At 40.3% G+C, this 17,412-nt stretch overlaps 2 protein-coding genes across 2 annotated transcripts in view; both read left to right on the forward strand.

Annotated features, from left to right (window-relative positions):
• Window positions 1-5,263, forward strand: part of PLCXD3 (phosphatidylinositol specific phospholipase C X domain containing 3) — a 75,068-nt gene extending 69,805 nt beyond the window's left edge. The window contains exon 3 of the mRNA XM_062600031.1: window positions 5,009-5,263. Within this exon, the coding sequence (XP_062456015.1) occupies window positions 5,009-5,165 (157 nt within the window). The 3' untranslated portion in view covers window positions 5,166-5,263. The remainder of the gene's footprint in view (window positions 1-5,008) is intronic.
• RPL37 (ribosomal protein L37) overlaps window positions 1-17,412 on the forward strand; it is a 334,257-nt gene that overhangs the window by 215,115 nt on the left and 101,730 nt on the right. The gene's annotated exons all lie outside the window — the stretch shown is intronic.

Consider the following 17,412-nt stretch of genomic DNA (forward strand, 5'->3'; position numbering starts at 1 on the left):
CCCTTGTTCTCTCAACCTCGTGGAAGCGAGAGCAGCAGCATAGAATCACTGAATCAGTAAGGTTGGCAGGGACCTCTGGAAATCATCTAGTCCAACCTCCCCGCTCAGCAGGGTCACCTAGAGCATGTTAGACAGGGTTGCATCCAGGTGGGCCTTGAAGATCTCCAGAGAAGGAGACTCCACAACCTCTCTGGGCAACCTGTGCCAGGGCTCCATCACTCTCACAGTGAAGAAATTCCCCCTCATGTTCAGGCGGAACTGCCTGTGCTTCAATTTCTGCCCATTGCCTCTTGTCCTGTCACACGGGACAACTGAAAAGAGTTTGTCCCTGTCCCCTTGACACCCTCCCTTCAGGTACTTGTACACATTGATAAGATCCCCCCCTCAGTCTTCTCTTCCCCAGGCTGAACAGGCCCAGCTCTCGCAGCCATTCCTCATAGGACCGATGCTCCAGCCCTATGATCATCTTTGTAGCCCTACACAGGGCTCTCTCCAGTAGCTCCGTGTCTTTCTTGTACTGGGGAGCCCAGAACTGGACACAGCACTCGAGATGAGGCCTCCCCAGGGCTGAGTAGAGGGGCAGGATCACCTCCTTCGACCTGCTGGCAACAGTCTTCTTAATGCAGCCCAGGAGACCATTGGCTTTCTTGGCCACAAGGGCACATTGCTGGCTCACGGTCAGCTTGTCATCCACCACCACTCCCAGGTCCTTCTCTGCAGAGCTGCTCTCCAGAAGGTCAGCCCCCAGCTTGTACTGGTGCCTAGGGTTAGTTTTCCCCAAGTGCAGGACTCTGCACTTGCCCTTGTTGAACCTCATGAGGTTCCTCTCCGCCCAGCTCTCCAGCCTGTCCAGGTCTCTCTGAATGGCAGCACAGCCCTCTGGTGTGTCAGCCTCTTGTCTTGTCCCTGGAACTTTGTTGTTCCCAGGGAACTCTGAGCATGAATAGGTGATATGCTCCTCCTTGAGGGAGACACTGATGACCAGGAGGCAGCCATGGTACCAAGGTGAGAATAGAAAAATATTTCTGTAGGGTTAATGAGCATAGTCCACAGTGAGTGCCAGGTAACATGCCATTCTCCTCTTCTCCACAGAGTAGCCTTCCTCCTCTGCTAAGACCTCTGAGACTTGTGACTTTCTTCTTTGTTTTGCTCCAACTGCTAGCCCTTCCCTCGTGCCAAGCGAGGGGAAAACTACTCAAAAATAGATCCTTATTTGCAGGTCTGTGCTGTACCTTGGCAAAGATGCCTATGCTGCTGTGGCGTAGTGTAAAATCTGGCCAACCTCCACTGAGGGCAGTGAAGTTACAGTAATGTGAAAATGTTAGTCGGACTAGATGTGTAAATTAATGAGATGAGAGAAGGAGACTCATGTATTTCACCTCACTTGGACTTTGCTGTCAATATACCTTCTCTTATAAGTGTCTGTAGGCTACAGCAAGCAGCACTATCCTGTATGCTTGGTTCAAAGTTTTTTTAGGTGATTTTCACAACCCTTAAGAGTTAGAAATGTATTCTTTGTGAAAACTTCAATTCTAGTGTGCAGTTTCATTGCAAGGAGTGGATTCTGCAGCTGTGGGATAGAACAGGCATAAATAATTTTTAAAGGGCTCACAGTATTCTGTATATGTCAGAATTTTCTGCTGCCTGGCTATTAATTTGCGACACTCAGGCTAACATAGTACTTTTCATCTTGCATGCACTTCAGAACATTTATTCACAGTACTGAAATCTCCCAACACATCTCTGAGGCAAGTAGGATTTCTGATTAATTCATCATGCTTTCACTGCCTCATTTTACAGCAAAGTCAGCTGGGCCATGGGAGGGCTGGATGGCTTAAGATTGCTCAGTGCCGTAAGGAGAGGTACAGCCCATCCTATATGCAATTCCAAAAGTGGCATGACTGTCATTATCACCTGTGTGATGTCTTTTTATTATGAAAACTAGTTCTACTAACACAATGCAGTTGTGGATGTAGTTACAGTGTGCAGAATTTGCAGAGTTACTTTTGCATAGAAGTAGAGATCACTAGCTTTGTCTACAAGCATGACCTGTGCTGAAATGGCTCTCAGCCCCTCTGGTGTCGGCATGAGAACCCTTGATGCCGAGCCCCCAGGGAGACCCTTTAATGTGGACATCAGCAGCCCCCATGGAGAGCCCAGCACGGATAGAGTGGTGCTGCCAGGATCCTTGATTTGTCTGGATTTACAGAGAGGCTTGCATATGCTCATGTGCAGAATCACGTTTATCAAGATCACAAGAATAATCATTAAGACCATGGTATCTACTGGGTTTCTATGAGCACGGAATCATGTAGGTGGCTGTCACACAGCATGGTCTGTGTTCTTCTGACTAAAACCCTTAATGAGAATAATTATTGGTTTGGAGCATGCAGAGACTGGAAATTACAAGGGAGGGTGAACAAGGTTTGTGTTGCTATCACAAATACACCCTGGGGAATGTTAAAGTAGGCTTATTCTAATAATTCTTGTTAGTGTGGGTGGGATATTTGTCCTGAAACTGAGCAATATGTGGATCATGGATATAGAATCACTTTTGAGATGGCATTGTGGTTGGAAGATGTGTGTGGTGGGTTTTTTGTGATTCTCTGTTGTAAGCAGAGTTGCATAGCCTAGACCGAATCCTTAAGGTCAGTGAAATCTTTTGTTCATGTACTTACTTTTACAGAGCTGTACTCTTTGGCTTTGTAATGCAGATGATAAGCTTTTTGCTGGGTAATCTGATTCACTTGCAACTTATCTTTGAATGCTCTCTAATGTCTTTAACAAAAGACCTCTGTGACCTTATCTAACAATCTGCAACTTGGCGATGGGTCGGGCAGCTGAGTTCTATTTGAAATATTAATAACATGTAAATAGCTCAGTTTAACAACTAAAACTGTTTGGATATAGTTCCATGGCAGGGCACACTGAGTTTAAAACAGCATTAATCAAAAGGAAGCATGACTATCCCTGTTAAAGTTTGGATTAATAAGAACACAGTAGGAAAAAGAAAATGGTATTTTAATGTGTGAGGTTAAATATATAGAGAGCAAACTCTCTGGTCCCAAGATAGAATTACATCAGAATCAGATTCAGAACAAATAAAGGATACCAAAGAAGATAATTATACCTTGAGGAGGAGTAAAATATCAAGGGTATCAACTTATACGGAAAAAAGGAAGAATCTGCATCTGTCTGCAGTCAATCAGTTCATCCTTAAACCAGAAACTCTCTGTGTTTAAATAAGGTATTAAAGACAAAGGAAACATACCGTCGCCACAGAGGTTCACCCTGGTGTCTTTCTCCAGAATTCAGCAATATCTTTTGTATATGAAGGCACAGTGGAGTTTCCAGCTGCTCTGAGTGGTCTTGCACCAATATGGAGGTCCCCACATTTCTGCCAAGATCTGTCCTAGTCCTAATTGCTCTCAAATCTTTTCAAACAGTCCAGGCATTACAAAATATGTAACACTTGTCCTCTGCCTATTCTAGTTCTACGGAATGCAGCTTTTCAGGGTTACACAGAGTTTAATCCCAAGCCGTTGGTTGAGTTGTGATGCAGCAGAGTGCTTAAGCTCAGGTTGTGAGTTGGTGTGCATACGTGCATACGCTTCAGCCGTGTTGAGTCAATGCCTGAAGTAAAACACTCTGCTAGCCATAGACCTATCTCTCATGAGGGACTTGAGCACATGGTTTAATATTATCTTCTGTAATATTATACATGGGTCCAGTTATAACTGGTCAGTACCAAATTATTTAGGAAAAAAATGACTGATTCTTGCCACATACAAGTAAAATCTGCCTGCTAATAGTTCTACTTTATTAAGACCTGTTTTCCTAAAACTTTGGGAATAGAATCAGGCCAGTATTTTACATGTATCTTACTGTCGTGAAAATGTCTGTACAACTTGCTGGTCGAGGCAGAATCACAGATTTACAGATTTTAGGGCAAAGGAAGTATATGATACTCATCTAAACTAACTGCTGCACTCTCCAGTCCATAAATTCTTGCGTTTAGCTCAGCAGCTTGTGGTTGAATGAGAGTATATTTTTAAAATGACAGCAAGGCTTGATTTAAAGACTCCAAATGCTGCAGAATTTATCACAGTTTCTTGGAATTTGTTCTGATGGTCAATTACCCTTTCTGTGAAAAATCTGTACCTTACTTTGTTTGAACTCTCTTAACTTCTGTCTTCTGAACATTATATCTTATTTCTTCACTTCCTGCTACAGAACTAGAGAACCCTTTACTTTCCCATACATTTTTCTTGTACGGGTAATTCTAGATCATTGTTTTCTATATTCATGGTATCTGAAAGATTTCTTTATATTCACAAACCCAAACAGGCAGACACCTTTTACATGACAGTATCCCTGTGCTAGAAATGTGGTATAATAAAAACATGTTGTTTCAGAAAAGAGTCAGCCTGATTGTGTTGCTTTTTATTTCAATTAATCAGTGTTTTATGAAGAATTATAGTTCAATACTGGGATATTGATACTGGCATACCAGTAACCATATATTCAGTGGATGCTGGATGCTGTACTTACACTATAGAAATCATAGTTGCTCCAGTGTCCCAAAAAATATTTTTTTTCAGAATTTCTTAGAATGTATCAAACATGCTTTATAAATGGCTTGAGTTCTCTGTGATTTCTTTTTCCTTTAAGAATTCACATGAAATCATATGGCTGGATGATACTGAAAAGCTGTCTGATCCATTCCATTGGTCCCCAATGAGATCAGTAATCGCTATGAGATTGCATGACCTTTGTTTTTAGTCTTTTCTGCTGAGAAGCTGAAATGTAATCAATGTATTTTTTCCATAAAGAATGAAAATTATCAAGAGTAGCATTTTCAAAAGGCCTGAGCAGTAACCTGTGTCCTTCTATACTGGGTTCCTTTAGAAACCAAGTAAGATCAGTTAAGGTCGCTGTTGGTAAATCTGACCCTGATGCATTTGCCTCAGTGTTTTAAGAGTAATTATTGTTTCTGTTTTCTCCTTAGAGCTCTTCCGGCAATGATGCAGTGGGTCCGAACTCAGAAACCAGGAGAAAGTGGTGTAAATATTATCACTGCAGATTTTGTAGAACTTGGTGACTTTATCAGCACAGTCATAAACCTCAACTATGCCCTGGATGAAGGTGAAGATGACACTACTTGATAGTATTATAGTACATTTGTTGTTGCATTATTTAGAATTAAAAAACAATGATTGCATTTTAAAGAATTATCTTGTAAAACACTGATCTTCCTATAACACTGAGGTGTTTAGGGCTTTAGTGGGTGGGCAAGGGGGAAATGTTTTAATCAATTATGATCATTTTTTACATTTGTGTTTCAGGTAAAGTGCAAAACTAAACATGTTTACAGTGTTTGATAAAAGAAGGCCACTTACATGTTTTCCATGAGGTACCAAATGTGATTTTATGTCGTCTACGGTTATGAACAGTGCCAAGAAATTCGCTGCGTTCAGAGCAGTGAGATGTATACTGCCCTCTCTCTGCCCACGGCAGCGTTCCCGTAGGTGTGAGCGTTACACTGGGAGATTAAGGACAGTGTTTGTGGCCCTAAAATTTTGAGTTGCTACACTTCGTCTGTCAGGTGGTGTAACTGATTGTACTTATCAATGAGCAACAGGTTTAAATACCTTTGTGAAGTAAATATGAAGTAATGCCTCCAACACGCGCATGATCAGCGGACAGTAAACGTGACGTGTTACGTAGCCTGCACAGAGCGCAGACTGAATCCTGCTTGCTTTTCATTCTCACGGTGGGGTTTTCCAGCGCCTCTGCCCCCTGTAAAGTCAGCAGTTACGTACTGCTAGCCTGACTCTACTAAATGCTGCCATTGCGAGTTGTCCGTGGTTTTAGCAGGAATAAAGTCAGGCCGGACTGGAGCACCACTCCCTCTCAGGATTAATCTTATATGAGTCTGATCCAAAGTCCAGTGAATTTAATAAGAAATTTTCCTTTGTTTAGCATGCCTTGAGCTTGGGATCAGTATACTGTGTGCACTGTAAGGTGGGCAGGATTTGGTCTTAGAGCGGGAATGTGTGTTCTGCAGGATTAGATCTACACTTCAAAAAAGAAATGCAGTCTAAGCTTCTCTCTAAGGCAGCTATGAACACAAAACTTTGCTGATTACAAAGAAAAAAAGATCAGTGCCAATCTTATCAGTGAAAAATTGCTGTACTACAGAGTGGAGTAGCTCAATATCTAACTAATAACATTAAACTGTAGTCCTTACACAGTTCATTAGAGATAATAGAGCTTAACAAAAGGTTGGAAATACGCTGCATGGCACTGTTCTGGTGGCAGAATCTCTGATCACCCTACTTTTAATGAAACATATAAAACTCAAATGTATGGAAAACGTAGTGAGTTGTAAAAGGAGAGCGTTGCTACTGGATGACCCCTAACTGGATACAATGCGGTCATATGTCTTTGATATATCAATGTATATGCACACAGCTTTTGAAAGCCAAGCATTTCATTCATGGGAAATGGTAGCTACTCTAAGGTCTTACTAGGAGAATATTCCCTGAAATATTGCAGGGCTTTATAGGATAAGACTAAGGTTAAGAACTGTAGCTTGAGTGAGAAGAGAAAATGGCATCTCGTGATCCTTACTATTTCCATCAGATTATACCATCTCAAAAATCATTAGATCATAGAAAAACAAAAAATGGTCTCATCAAAGAGGTGGGTTTTTCTTTTTTCTTTTTCTTTTTTTTTTCCTTTCCTTTTTTTTTTTTTTTTTTTTTTTTTTTTTTTTGTTTATGCAGAAGTGGAATAAGATGAACAATTGCTGCTATTTTGTACAGAGAGGGTGCCTTGGAAAAAGTACGTGTGTGTATGTATGTATGTAAACTATAAAGACACATTTAAATGTATGTATGTGATACAAAGACATCCATGCACACTTGCTCAATGGTATTCTGGTTTGTAGACAAGAGTATTATAAATTTGATTAAAGAAAACTGCACAGGTGTTACGAAGTTATGATGCCTCCTTCAGTTGCAGTTTTTTGTGTAAAGATTAGACCAGTAAGATTCATCCTCAGTGAAATCTGTGATCCAAGCCAGTTAGGTTTTTTTACAGCATTAAAAACTTGACTCAGAGTGACCTGAAAATCCACCAAGAGTCATACTCCATCTTTGTACTGAAAAGGGCGTAGGACTTGGGGCTTTCACCCACAACTAAGCAAACAAAATATTGGGGGGGAGGAGTGGAGGGACATGATGCACTTTATTTTCAGTTGCCACGTACTCTCCAAGCAAAATTCATGTAATGGACACACAAAATGAAACGTGAGCATCTATTTTCTTTGTGCAAACTGGAAACTTGCGTATTTTGCACAGTTTTGAAGCAGTAGCTTTTCTTCTATATGAGGCGTCCCATATAAAACCATTAAAATGTTTGCTTATTTATTAGAGACGTAGTGTAAAAAGGTCTTTTCATTCTTTTTCTTAGCTGAATTTGTTTACTTCCAGATTCTCCCGTCATTCTTCAGTTACTTAAATGTAGTCAAAGCATTTAAGCTCCCTATAATATGGCAACATAATCTGAACATTACTGAATATGTGTGGGGAAAAATGGGTTCTTTTTTTGGATTCTGATTGAAATTCTGTTGAATTGGAGAGCAACAACACTGAGTTCCTCCTGGAACCCCTGGCTCAAGCACACACTAAACATGCCAGGCTTTTCACTTACACAAAGCTGTTCTCAAAGCAAATGTTTTGCTATATTTAAGAAAAAGTGTGTGTATCTGTGTGCCTGTATATATATATGTAAAAATATATATATATATATATATATAATGCTATATCATATCTTGAGCTTATTGGCATTGTTATGAAATGTTTGCTTTAGCATCAGTTATATTCTAATTGTCATTTAGGTGCTGGAAAATAAAAGCAAAAAAAAATCCTCTACAAAGAAGGATAATAGACAAATCATATAGTTTCTCCGTTAATGGGGGAAAAAATCCTAGCAAAATGTTAGAAAAAAATGGTTAGAAAAATTATGGGTTTTTTTTAGCTGTCAGTCTCCTTTCTATTGGGGAAGCACAGCAATTTATTCTAGGGGACAGGTAAACAAACTTGCCTTAATTACTCAAACAAAAAAAACGTGGAGGAGGTATTATCTACACTTTTCTGGCTGTTTCATCTCTGAGGCATGAAAACTGTAATTGAACTGTCCTAATAGGGGTACACTCCCAGTTGATACAATCTGGGAAATCTTGCCAGAAAAGGCAAGGTGGAAAGGACTATGCAGCACAACTGGGCCATTCTAGAGCCCTGATTTGTTGTCCCTATGCAGCTAAAACTCATTGATTTCAACCAGAAATGTATTTGCAGGACTGGTCTGCAGGATTGGTTCAGATTAGCTCTTTGACTTGACTCATTTGAGCAGGTTTCTTCACATGTTTTATGAGGGATCCTATATAAGAAATTGGATGGCAGTAATCAGTTCGTCAAAGGAAAAATACCTGTCTACACTATTGGTCCTCATAACCATCTCTTTACTCATACTGTAATGTTATTCTCTGTCTTATTGTTTTTTCTCTTCCTGTGTTCGCTTCCTCTCTCATTATGTTCATTGTATACCTAGGAAGTAATATTGTCTTTTGAGTTTCTAGACATTTTCATGGGGTTACTTGATGCTTTCTTTCAGTCATAACTGAAAAATCACAACTGCATTGCACAACATAAAGGCAGGAGAGCAGATTCTCAGCTGGTGTAAATCTATATTCCAATTTACGCAAGCTGAAAATCTTTTGCATAATGTTTGATGCTGATCCAACTATACTGATTTGAACCAAAATAGCAACTGTCTTCAGGAGTCTGATTCCCATCTTAGATGACAAGATCAGAGTCAGGCCAAAGGAGCCTAATTTTAAAATCCATGCGTTACTTCCATTTATTTACTCATGGTTTTGTTAGTAGTTTTGTAGGTTCTGCCATTCCAACCGTCTTTTAAAGTACCTACGTGTGTATATATATGCATATATGTGTGATAGGGAATGTGTGATCCTGTGTGCTTGGCTAAGTCTTTCTGTCATACTGATAGAAATCTAGACCATTTCCACTAACTTCAAAGCAGTTACTGAAGGATGAGAGAGAGCACTGGGTAGTAAGTATATGCTCTATTGCAAAGGAAATTAAAAAATTTGGAAGTGAACTGAGAAGCATCAAAAAAGTGGAGTGCCCTGAAAACATAGCTCCAGTGCTGTTTATTCTGAATATGGAGCACTAGGCATTAGCAACCGAATAGGCTATTTGGTGATTTCAGGAGTCCAATTAACACCGTTTTAAACTTCCAAACTCCTTTTCAGTGAAGCAAAAGCTAATAGTGTATATGATGTATTTGCCGTATCTCAGTGGTAGCTTCTGTGTTACAGTCAACATTGTTCTGAATCGTATGTGTTTACCCAATGATGAGGTTAAAATATGCTGTATAGTATGTGCAATGTATTGATTACAAGTCTGTTGGAGTTCAGTGATCTATTTAGTTTTTACTGTGCTGCTGTTTTGTAAGTGTGTGTGTGCGTGTGTGTGTATGGGAGTATGGATTGTCCACAGTGTTCGAGGAAATAATAATTAATCCTAAAGGAAAAGGGCAGTTATGTAACCTGCCTTAACGCATTTACATAATCTTGTTTAAATATCATAATTGTGATATAATTAAATTCAGATTTCAAACGTTGCGGAAGATTGTTCATACAGCTGCCTTTGGCATTAAGAAGTTAAACTTGAACTTAATTGGAGCTCGCTTATATACTGATAAATAAAGAATGGTATGTTTGTATGATCAACTACCTTGACTGTACGTGGCAATAGAGACCTGGTTTTCTGTGTGATACAAGTGAGATCAGTTCTGTATGCACACAGCCCCTGTTGATGCCAGTGAGAATTGTGTTCATGTAATGAAGGGCCTAAAATTTCTCTCTTAAGATATAATTGTGGCACTTGGGGCATGGTAGCCTGGCTTTGCAGAAGTGCCTGGAGTGCTATGCAATACTGCTCATGTCCCGTGCTAGAATGCAGCAGTGAATTCACAGGGAAAGCTCTGAGCTCTGTTCCAGTCCAGGTTCTTTTCATATGTAAAAGTCAGATCTGAGGTTTAGTGGCTTGGCCTTCTGCTTTAAGGAGCCATAGTAGCTTTAATTAAAAAAAATATAGTAGTTTCTCAGAGGTTGGCAGGACCTAGTGCTCTGCACTGCCCAGAGATATGACCCCTCTGCCTTTCCTCCAGCCACATCTAGCTCTCCCTTCATGGTTTCCATCCAAGATGCCTCTGCTTGATGACAAGAATAATTATGAAAGAAATAACATGAGCTTGGCCTCATGCCTGGCCAGCTGGACAAGGTTAGATAGAGCATGCCTGCCCAAAGGTTTATTTGGTGTGAAGTTGGCTTCTGTCAGGCCCATGTGAGCAGCAATTCAGGGAAAACAGAAGCCTGATTTCAGACCCTCTTCTGTTGTCTTTGTCTAGTTAAAGTACAACATCTGCCTGCTGCTCTGCGTTGGCTCTCTGCTCATTGCTCCTTGTCTCAGTCTGTGCTTCTGCCTGCTCATCCCTTTACTGTGAGGTGTGAGCAGTGCTGCTCAATATATTGCTGATTTGTCATCTTCAGCACACTACCAAAATCTGGAACTTATGTATTAGACAATGTTGAATACAGAGCTAAGAGATGGGAGTGGACTTCCACATCTGATGTCCTGTGATGGTTTACCTCTATACCCTAAGTTACATATGCATGACCACTTAGGCCTCATCTTGGCTGATGAGAATTTGGTTGCAAACATTCTCACTCACAATTAAAAACATTCGATGATAAGCCAGTAAATATGTTTAAAGAGGGGGATGCACTTTGGCCTCTTTTTTTGCAGTGAGATGACATGTTGTAATCTCTTCCCTCTAATTGGGGTCCCACCAAAGATTTCTAGAGTAGCAGAGATTTCTAGAGTAGCTGAAATACTTGAAACTGCCAAATCAGCATGGCTATGAAGCTGGAATCCTTAAAGCAGAATCCTGGGTTTTATGTATAATTATTATTATTGAAGTTAAGAAAGCATGCTTAAAAATATAACTTAAAGGAAGAAATAGCTGGGCTTGTCAGGACAGATGTTAAGTTTTTGACTGCCTCGGTCATGAGCAGTTATAGAATCGTGCCAGGTGATGATTATGGTGTTATTGCCGCACTGCTTCCTGACGCTGTTCAGGTTCTCTGTACAGAAGCCTTATTATTCCAAATGAGCGTTAATGCATTTGAATGACTTTGCTCCGTTTCTGTGGGAAGGACGATTATGTAACACTGAGGACATAGAGCTCCCTGTGTGTTGTGCCCACAAAGGTTCACAGAGCTGCACCTTCTCTTTTTAGGATCTATTCAATGGTACTTTAATAAATGTTGTGTATAAAATGCCTAGAGTTCTGTATAACAAATGTGAATTTTTATGACAAGAATGTGTATTTAATGTATACAAAAAAGTAATATAAAATCCAGTTTCTTTGTATCCAGTGAAACATCTAATAAAGCTCTGGCACCTGTATTCTTGTTTTGTGGCTTCATTGTTGCATTCAAGACATTACGCATGGGAAGCTTCTTAAAAATGGTTTTGCAAAATGGGGTATAGTCAGACATTAAACTCAGGCTGTACTGTTAGGTAGAGGTTTATGTGGATGGTCCCCAGGAGGACATTGTGGAGGGAGTACTGTTTCCGTACGGTTACTATGGGATCCTGGTGTGCTGCAGAACACTGACATTGTGCTCGTGTCACTCGAGACACGACGGGCTGTCAGGTACCTCCTCTACCCGTCAGGGCTCTCCAGCCCCACTTTGCATGAAGTACAAAACCTCCGACCATGTGAGCCTGCCAAAGCGCGTGCTGCTGGCTCTTGCCTGTAGCAGCACCTTGTAGCAAGGAGGGAGATGGTGAACATGGACTAGACCTCAGAAGTACTGACCTTTCCTACTGCACCTCTGGCCCTGTCTGCATTGCTGGTGGCAGCTCTTGCTGGCACGCTGAAGGTAACTGCTGCCACCACCACAAACTGAAATCACCAGATGGAGCAGAGCAGCCACTGGCTCCAGCCTGGCTCCAGGCTGTGCTGGCCCACAGGTGACTTCCCTCTGTCATCTCTCTGGTGACTCTGGTAGGGCTCTGGGACCTGCTCCCTGGAGATGGACACAGGCCAGCCCAGCTCACCTGCACCCAGGGCCGCAAAGTGGGGGGTTGGGCTTCAGGGCTCTCTGCTAAGGTGAAGCATGAGAAGCTGGAAGCTAAATCCTTGCTGCAGGGCAAGAGCTTGGGATTTCAGGTGTGCATTTCCAAGTGACATGGATTTTATTTCTGTCACGGCCAAAAACGTCACGTGTTTTTCAGGACAAACCTCCTTTGTTACGTCTCATAGTCATAGCCAAAGGCAACTAAAGTGCTCTGCTCCCAAGGGCTCCAGCCCCCATCATTTGGCCCATTTTGAAATCAAGGAGCCGGGCCCAGACTGCTTGGGCTGGAGAAGATGCTATGAAAGATGAGCAATGCCAAGAAGCCTCTCTGTCGGTGCCTCCCTGCAGAAGCCCAAGAATTATGTTTGCCCACGTGGCAGCTGGATGCTGCTTAAATTGTCTCCTTCCACTTCCTACCCCACAGGTACTGTCTTACTAATAGGGGAGTATGGTTAGCCCAATACTTGGAGTGAATACTCCTCATTACAGAAGTGACTCACCTTTTTTTTTTTGTTGTTTTCTTTTATGTTTAATTTCTTCAGAGTCAGAAGACTAGCTTTGTCCTGCTATTGTAATAGCTGCTTTACTCCAAGCGTGGGATGTCCCTCTCCTGGTTAACGTACCAATCTGACGATACATGAGAACACAGCCAGCTGAGATAATATGGCATTTAAAAACTAAGAACGCACATGTAGTACTACAGGAAAAAGATATTCAGTAAATGGTTCAGATTCCAGAAAGCAATTGTGTTTTAGGCTACTGAATCTGGGAGAAAGAGGAATCTTTTTACTCTTTTATCTTTTAACATGATAAGAAAGTTCAATTAAAATGCACCTATTCTCCTGGAAGATCAATTTTAAATAGTTTTTATGGAAGCAAGCATTTATGGGCATAGGCACAGGGTAAGAGATAAACATGACTTCCACATTTTTGGCCTAATTTCTTGCTCCTTAGTGCCCCAGCTGCAGTTTCTGACATTACTAATTTTTTCTCCTACAGCTGGGAAATTGGAGAGAGAAAAAATATTTGCAACTGTAAGAAAAATGATTGAAATAAAAGTGACTTAAATAACTAGTCTTAATCAGCTTTACATTTTCAAACACAAAACATTGATTTCGATAATGAATTTTAGTCTTCCTTTGCCGTTGTACTTTGTACCTTTTTTTCCTCAAAGACGGGTTGATTCTTATGGATAACCGTTAAGACTCTGTTTAGCAAATAAGGGCAGTCCTCATGTTAGGCTTGGTATGTCTTTGCTAAATAGGAGGCTAAACTCTACTTATGCATAAACCAGTTTCTCTTTTGACATACGTTCATGCAGTTTGTTATTTTACCTTTATTTGTAAGGAACCAGCAGGTACCATTTCTTATTTATGAAATGTTTAATTTCTTATTTATTTTTTTTCAAGCTGTCTTCTGAAGTTGGTTAGAGTATATTAACATAAATAAAATCACTAACTTTGCTAATAAAATGTCTTGTAATTAAAACTGAGCTAAATATATTGGATCCCAAGAAATTATGATATCAATGCTGAAAGCTATGGAAAGTGATTTATTAAACGAAGGAAGTTTTGTCTAGAGACAATGATTTGAGTAGGATTTGCTTATAATTTAGCAAGCTCTTCAAGATTTTTGACTTATAGGTACTCTTTGTTCATAGATTGGCAGAAAAGGGAAGTGTTCCTGTGGTTTAGGTTATTTTTTTTTTTTTAGTTTTGAATAAACTAATTATAGAAATATGCTGAAGAGAAGGAAAATTATTGATTTCTACTGCCAAGATCCCACATGCCAAAAGAGGCAAAACTCTATTGCCAGGTATTTATCTGGGGACATCACCTATTTCAGTGGTTTATATTTATCCATGTTTTGATGTCAACCAAATGGAAATTATAAGCTTTAATTTAGATTAGGATCAATTCAACACTTTCTTAGATTTTTCTTGTAGAAAAACCTTTTTAGAGATATCCCCTTGTTTTTTTAGAAATTGTTCTGGGTTAATGAAATTGGTGTCCAATACTTTGTACAAGTGAATTGTTTTTCTTAAATGGGGCAAAATCTTAATGCCACACAAAGCTTGCGTTTCTCATTTGAAATGGTGGAACTGACACCCAATTTTCATATAATCATTAATTGCTAGCAAACTTGGAAATTAGGGCACTTGGATTAAAGTCTGCATCCTGCTGTCAGCTCTTGGGAGAGAAGGAGAATCTGACTCTTGTGCTGATGAAAAAGGAGAGCAGTGAGGGGTGGCAAAACCTGTGAAAGAAGATCAGGACTTCTTGGAAGGGAGAGGGGAGCTGTGGTGTGAAAATAAAAGTATTTTATGAGCCAGAGAGTGGGGAGAGCTAAGAACAAGAGGGGAGTTGCTTCAGAAGGTGCACGTGCAAGGGGAGTTGTGTTTGCTTCTCGGTAAATGCAATGGGAAATATTCCAGGTGTTGAGTAGTTGGGCGACACAGATATAAATATGCTGCCTAGTTAATCTCACAGATACACCCCAGTTAATATGTCTTGAAAGACATACCTTAGCACCTGGTTCACATTCAAACAAACAGGTTTGAGTCAGAACAAGGCAGTGAAACTGCGTAACTATTAAGATGGAATAATGAGCTACGAGCGGATAGAAGCTTGCAGTGCTTCAGGAGAGCCGGTGCCCCTTTACAGACATAGTTCAGATTACAAGGAAGAACGCCTTAAAAACCTCCTGCACTTGGTTTACACAGTGCGTATGGTCCTCTCTTGTAAACACTGGACGATCTATGCAAACACATTCTGTTTGCTAGCTGCGAGGCGGCTCACGCGGTCGAGGAGACGCCGTGCTCCTCAGCCCAGCCGTTCTTCGACCAAACCTCTTCCCGTCCTGTGAACAGCTGAGCACCATCAAGTCTCCTAACTCCTGCGCAGCTTGAAATAAAACTTGGACAATCAGAGAACATGAGCTCTGGTATGCTAGTGTGTATTTTAGATATTTTTAGTAGAAGATATATGAAACAGGCAGAAAAAAATCATTCTTTGGAGTACCAAAGACTATTATTAGCCAATTTTCCAAGTCCTATGGCTCTGCTTTTCTGATAACTCAGAACAAAAAATGAAACCAGTCTATTGGCATGTGTTCAAATCTAGGAGGATGGTGTATTATGTTATCTGATGATATTTGGAAGAACTTCATATTCCTTAGTGCCTAATCCCTGCCTGTCTAGGTGCAAATCCAGACTTCAGCAGCATTATCTCTAATGCGCGTGCGACAGAAAGCAGGAATTTTTTTTCTTGTGTATTGCTATACCACAAAGCAGCAGATCCACAGAGAAGGAGAAGCATGTTTTTCAGGCATCACTGAGACAGTTGCTTTTCCCCCAGATGCTTAGAGCTGCAACTCTGCACGTTCCCAGGAATGTCCACAGACATTAGGTGAATGTAGGAAAAATAGATACCAGTGTAATCCCAGAGGTGAAACCTGATCAGACCAGACAGTCAGGACTGTAGGGCTTCTGAGCATAGAGAAGATGGCAACTCTAGACAACTGAGGCAATACAAATCAGAAATACCCATAGAGCTAGGTGGTGGGTGAATACAACTTTCAGGACTGTTGTTGTGGGTTTTGGGTAACATCTTTCTTAAGTGAAGAAGATTCCCATTTTCTTGTAGGACAGGGACTGAAATGAGCTTCTTTGCTCCCTAAACTCAAGTTCCAGCCATCTTCTGCCATCCACTCAGCCCTCCTCCAGTTAATAAATGTAGATGAAGAAAGAAATTTATTAAAGAAATGACAAACAAATTCAAAAAGAAAGAAGCCTATTTTCATAATAAACAGAATTTGTGAACACTTGTCCTTGCATTATGATCTAGAAATAATCTAACTTTCATTTTCAATTGCTATGCTAGTTATTAAGTTAATATTTTCAGGAAGAAGCACAAGAACTTGTAGAAATTTAAGTCTAAATGCAGGTGAAAGACTTCTTCCAAAAGATACACCATCTGCTTTTTAAATAAAAGTACAGTGTAATTTCATTTGAGAGTTCCCAAACTTTGATTGAGAAAATTCTTTTTCAAGTAGATCAGAAATTGTAGGTCACTGAGGTTTTCTCTATGAAAGAAATCATAGAAAGAAAGAAAGCATTCTCTGTGAAAGAAAGCAAGGAAAGAAAAATGATCAAGCATCATGAAGAGCTAATACTGTGGTGTGAAAGGCTAGTGCAGAGCCATATGCCTGGCTCAGATCAAGTCCGGGATTTGACTCACTGCTTTTGATTTGGTCTATTTGAAAACTGTTGTTTTCAAATACAGGCCTGTTAGAAAGCCTGTGATACTAGTGACACGGGCAACCAGCATCATCCCTCTCTGCAGAAGAGTATCTGTCCCCAAATATAATACTTCCCCTTGTTTCTAAGTCCAAGTTTTTATGTTTTGGCCTGCTATTTAATTTAAAAAATGGCTCTTGCAGCAAGTTTTCAGAATGTTGGCCAGTCATCACCGGTCAGGATGGTGCAGGTCTGAATGAGGGTTTCCTCAACAGTGCGAAAGCTTTTGTTCAAAGCAAACCAACTATCCACGGTTAGAGTGAGACGCAGGCAGACACCACCAAGAGTTCGTCCTGAACTGAGAGAAATCAGTAAAAAATTTGCTAAGGTTTTTATTGATTGAAGTTAATTAATGAGACTTGCAAAGTGGGAGGGCCAAGGTGCCTGGACCGTTAGCTGTGGGAGGCCCCGGGGACCTCATCACTACAAGGGAGACTACTGATGTCAAGTTTTCTTACTTAGACCTTTTTCTAGCACTGTATTAATCTGGCCGTAGTCTGTACAGATTTTGCAAAAGGCTTTTGAGAGTGGGTTTCTTTGATAGCAAAACACTATTTATTCTCCTGCAGTAACTGGAAGATTTGCACACATTCATTAAAAATTTCACACCACCGAAAATCCGAGCAAACTCTTTCTCTGCTGTTTGTTAATACTTAAAATGCTACTCCATAAAATTAATCTCTGTTCTTCCTCCAGTTACAACATGCAAAAATAGAAAGTGTGAACAGTTGTCATAAATAAAGCATACTGGATGCATTTTCACATGATCAACAATTGCAGCTTATATAGAGTCATTGCAAGCTCCCAAACCGGTCAATACATTTTGATAATTCCATTTACATTGACTTCTTTCAAGAATAAGTGTCTGGTTTTGTAT

Source organism: Rhea pennata, chromosome Z (assembly GCF_028389875.1).
Source record: "Rhea pennata isolate bPtePen1 chromosome Z, bPtePen1.pri, whole genome shotgun sequence".
Lineage (NCBI taxonomy): Eukaryota > Metazoa > Chordata > Aves > Rheiformes > Rheidae > Rhea > Rhea pennata.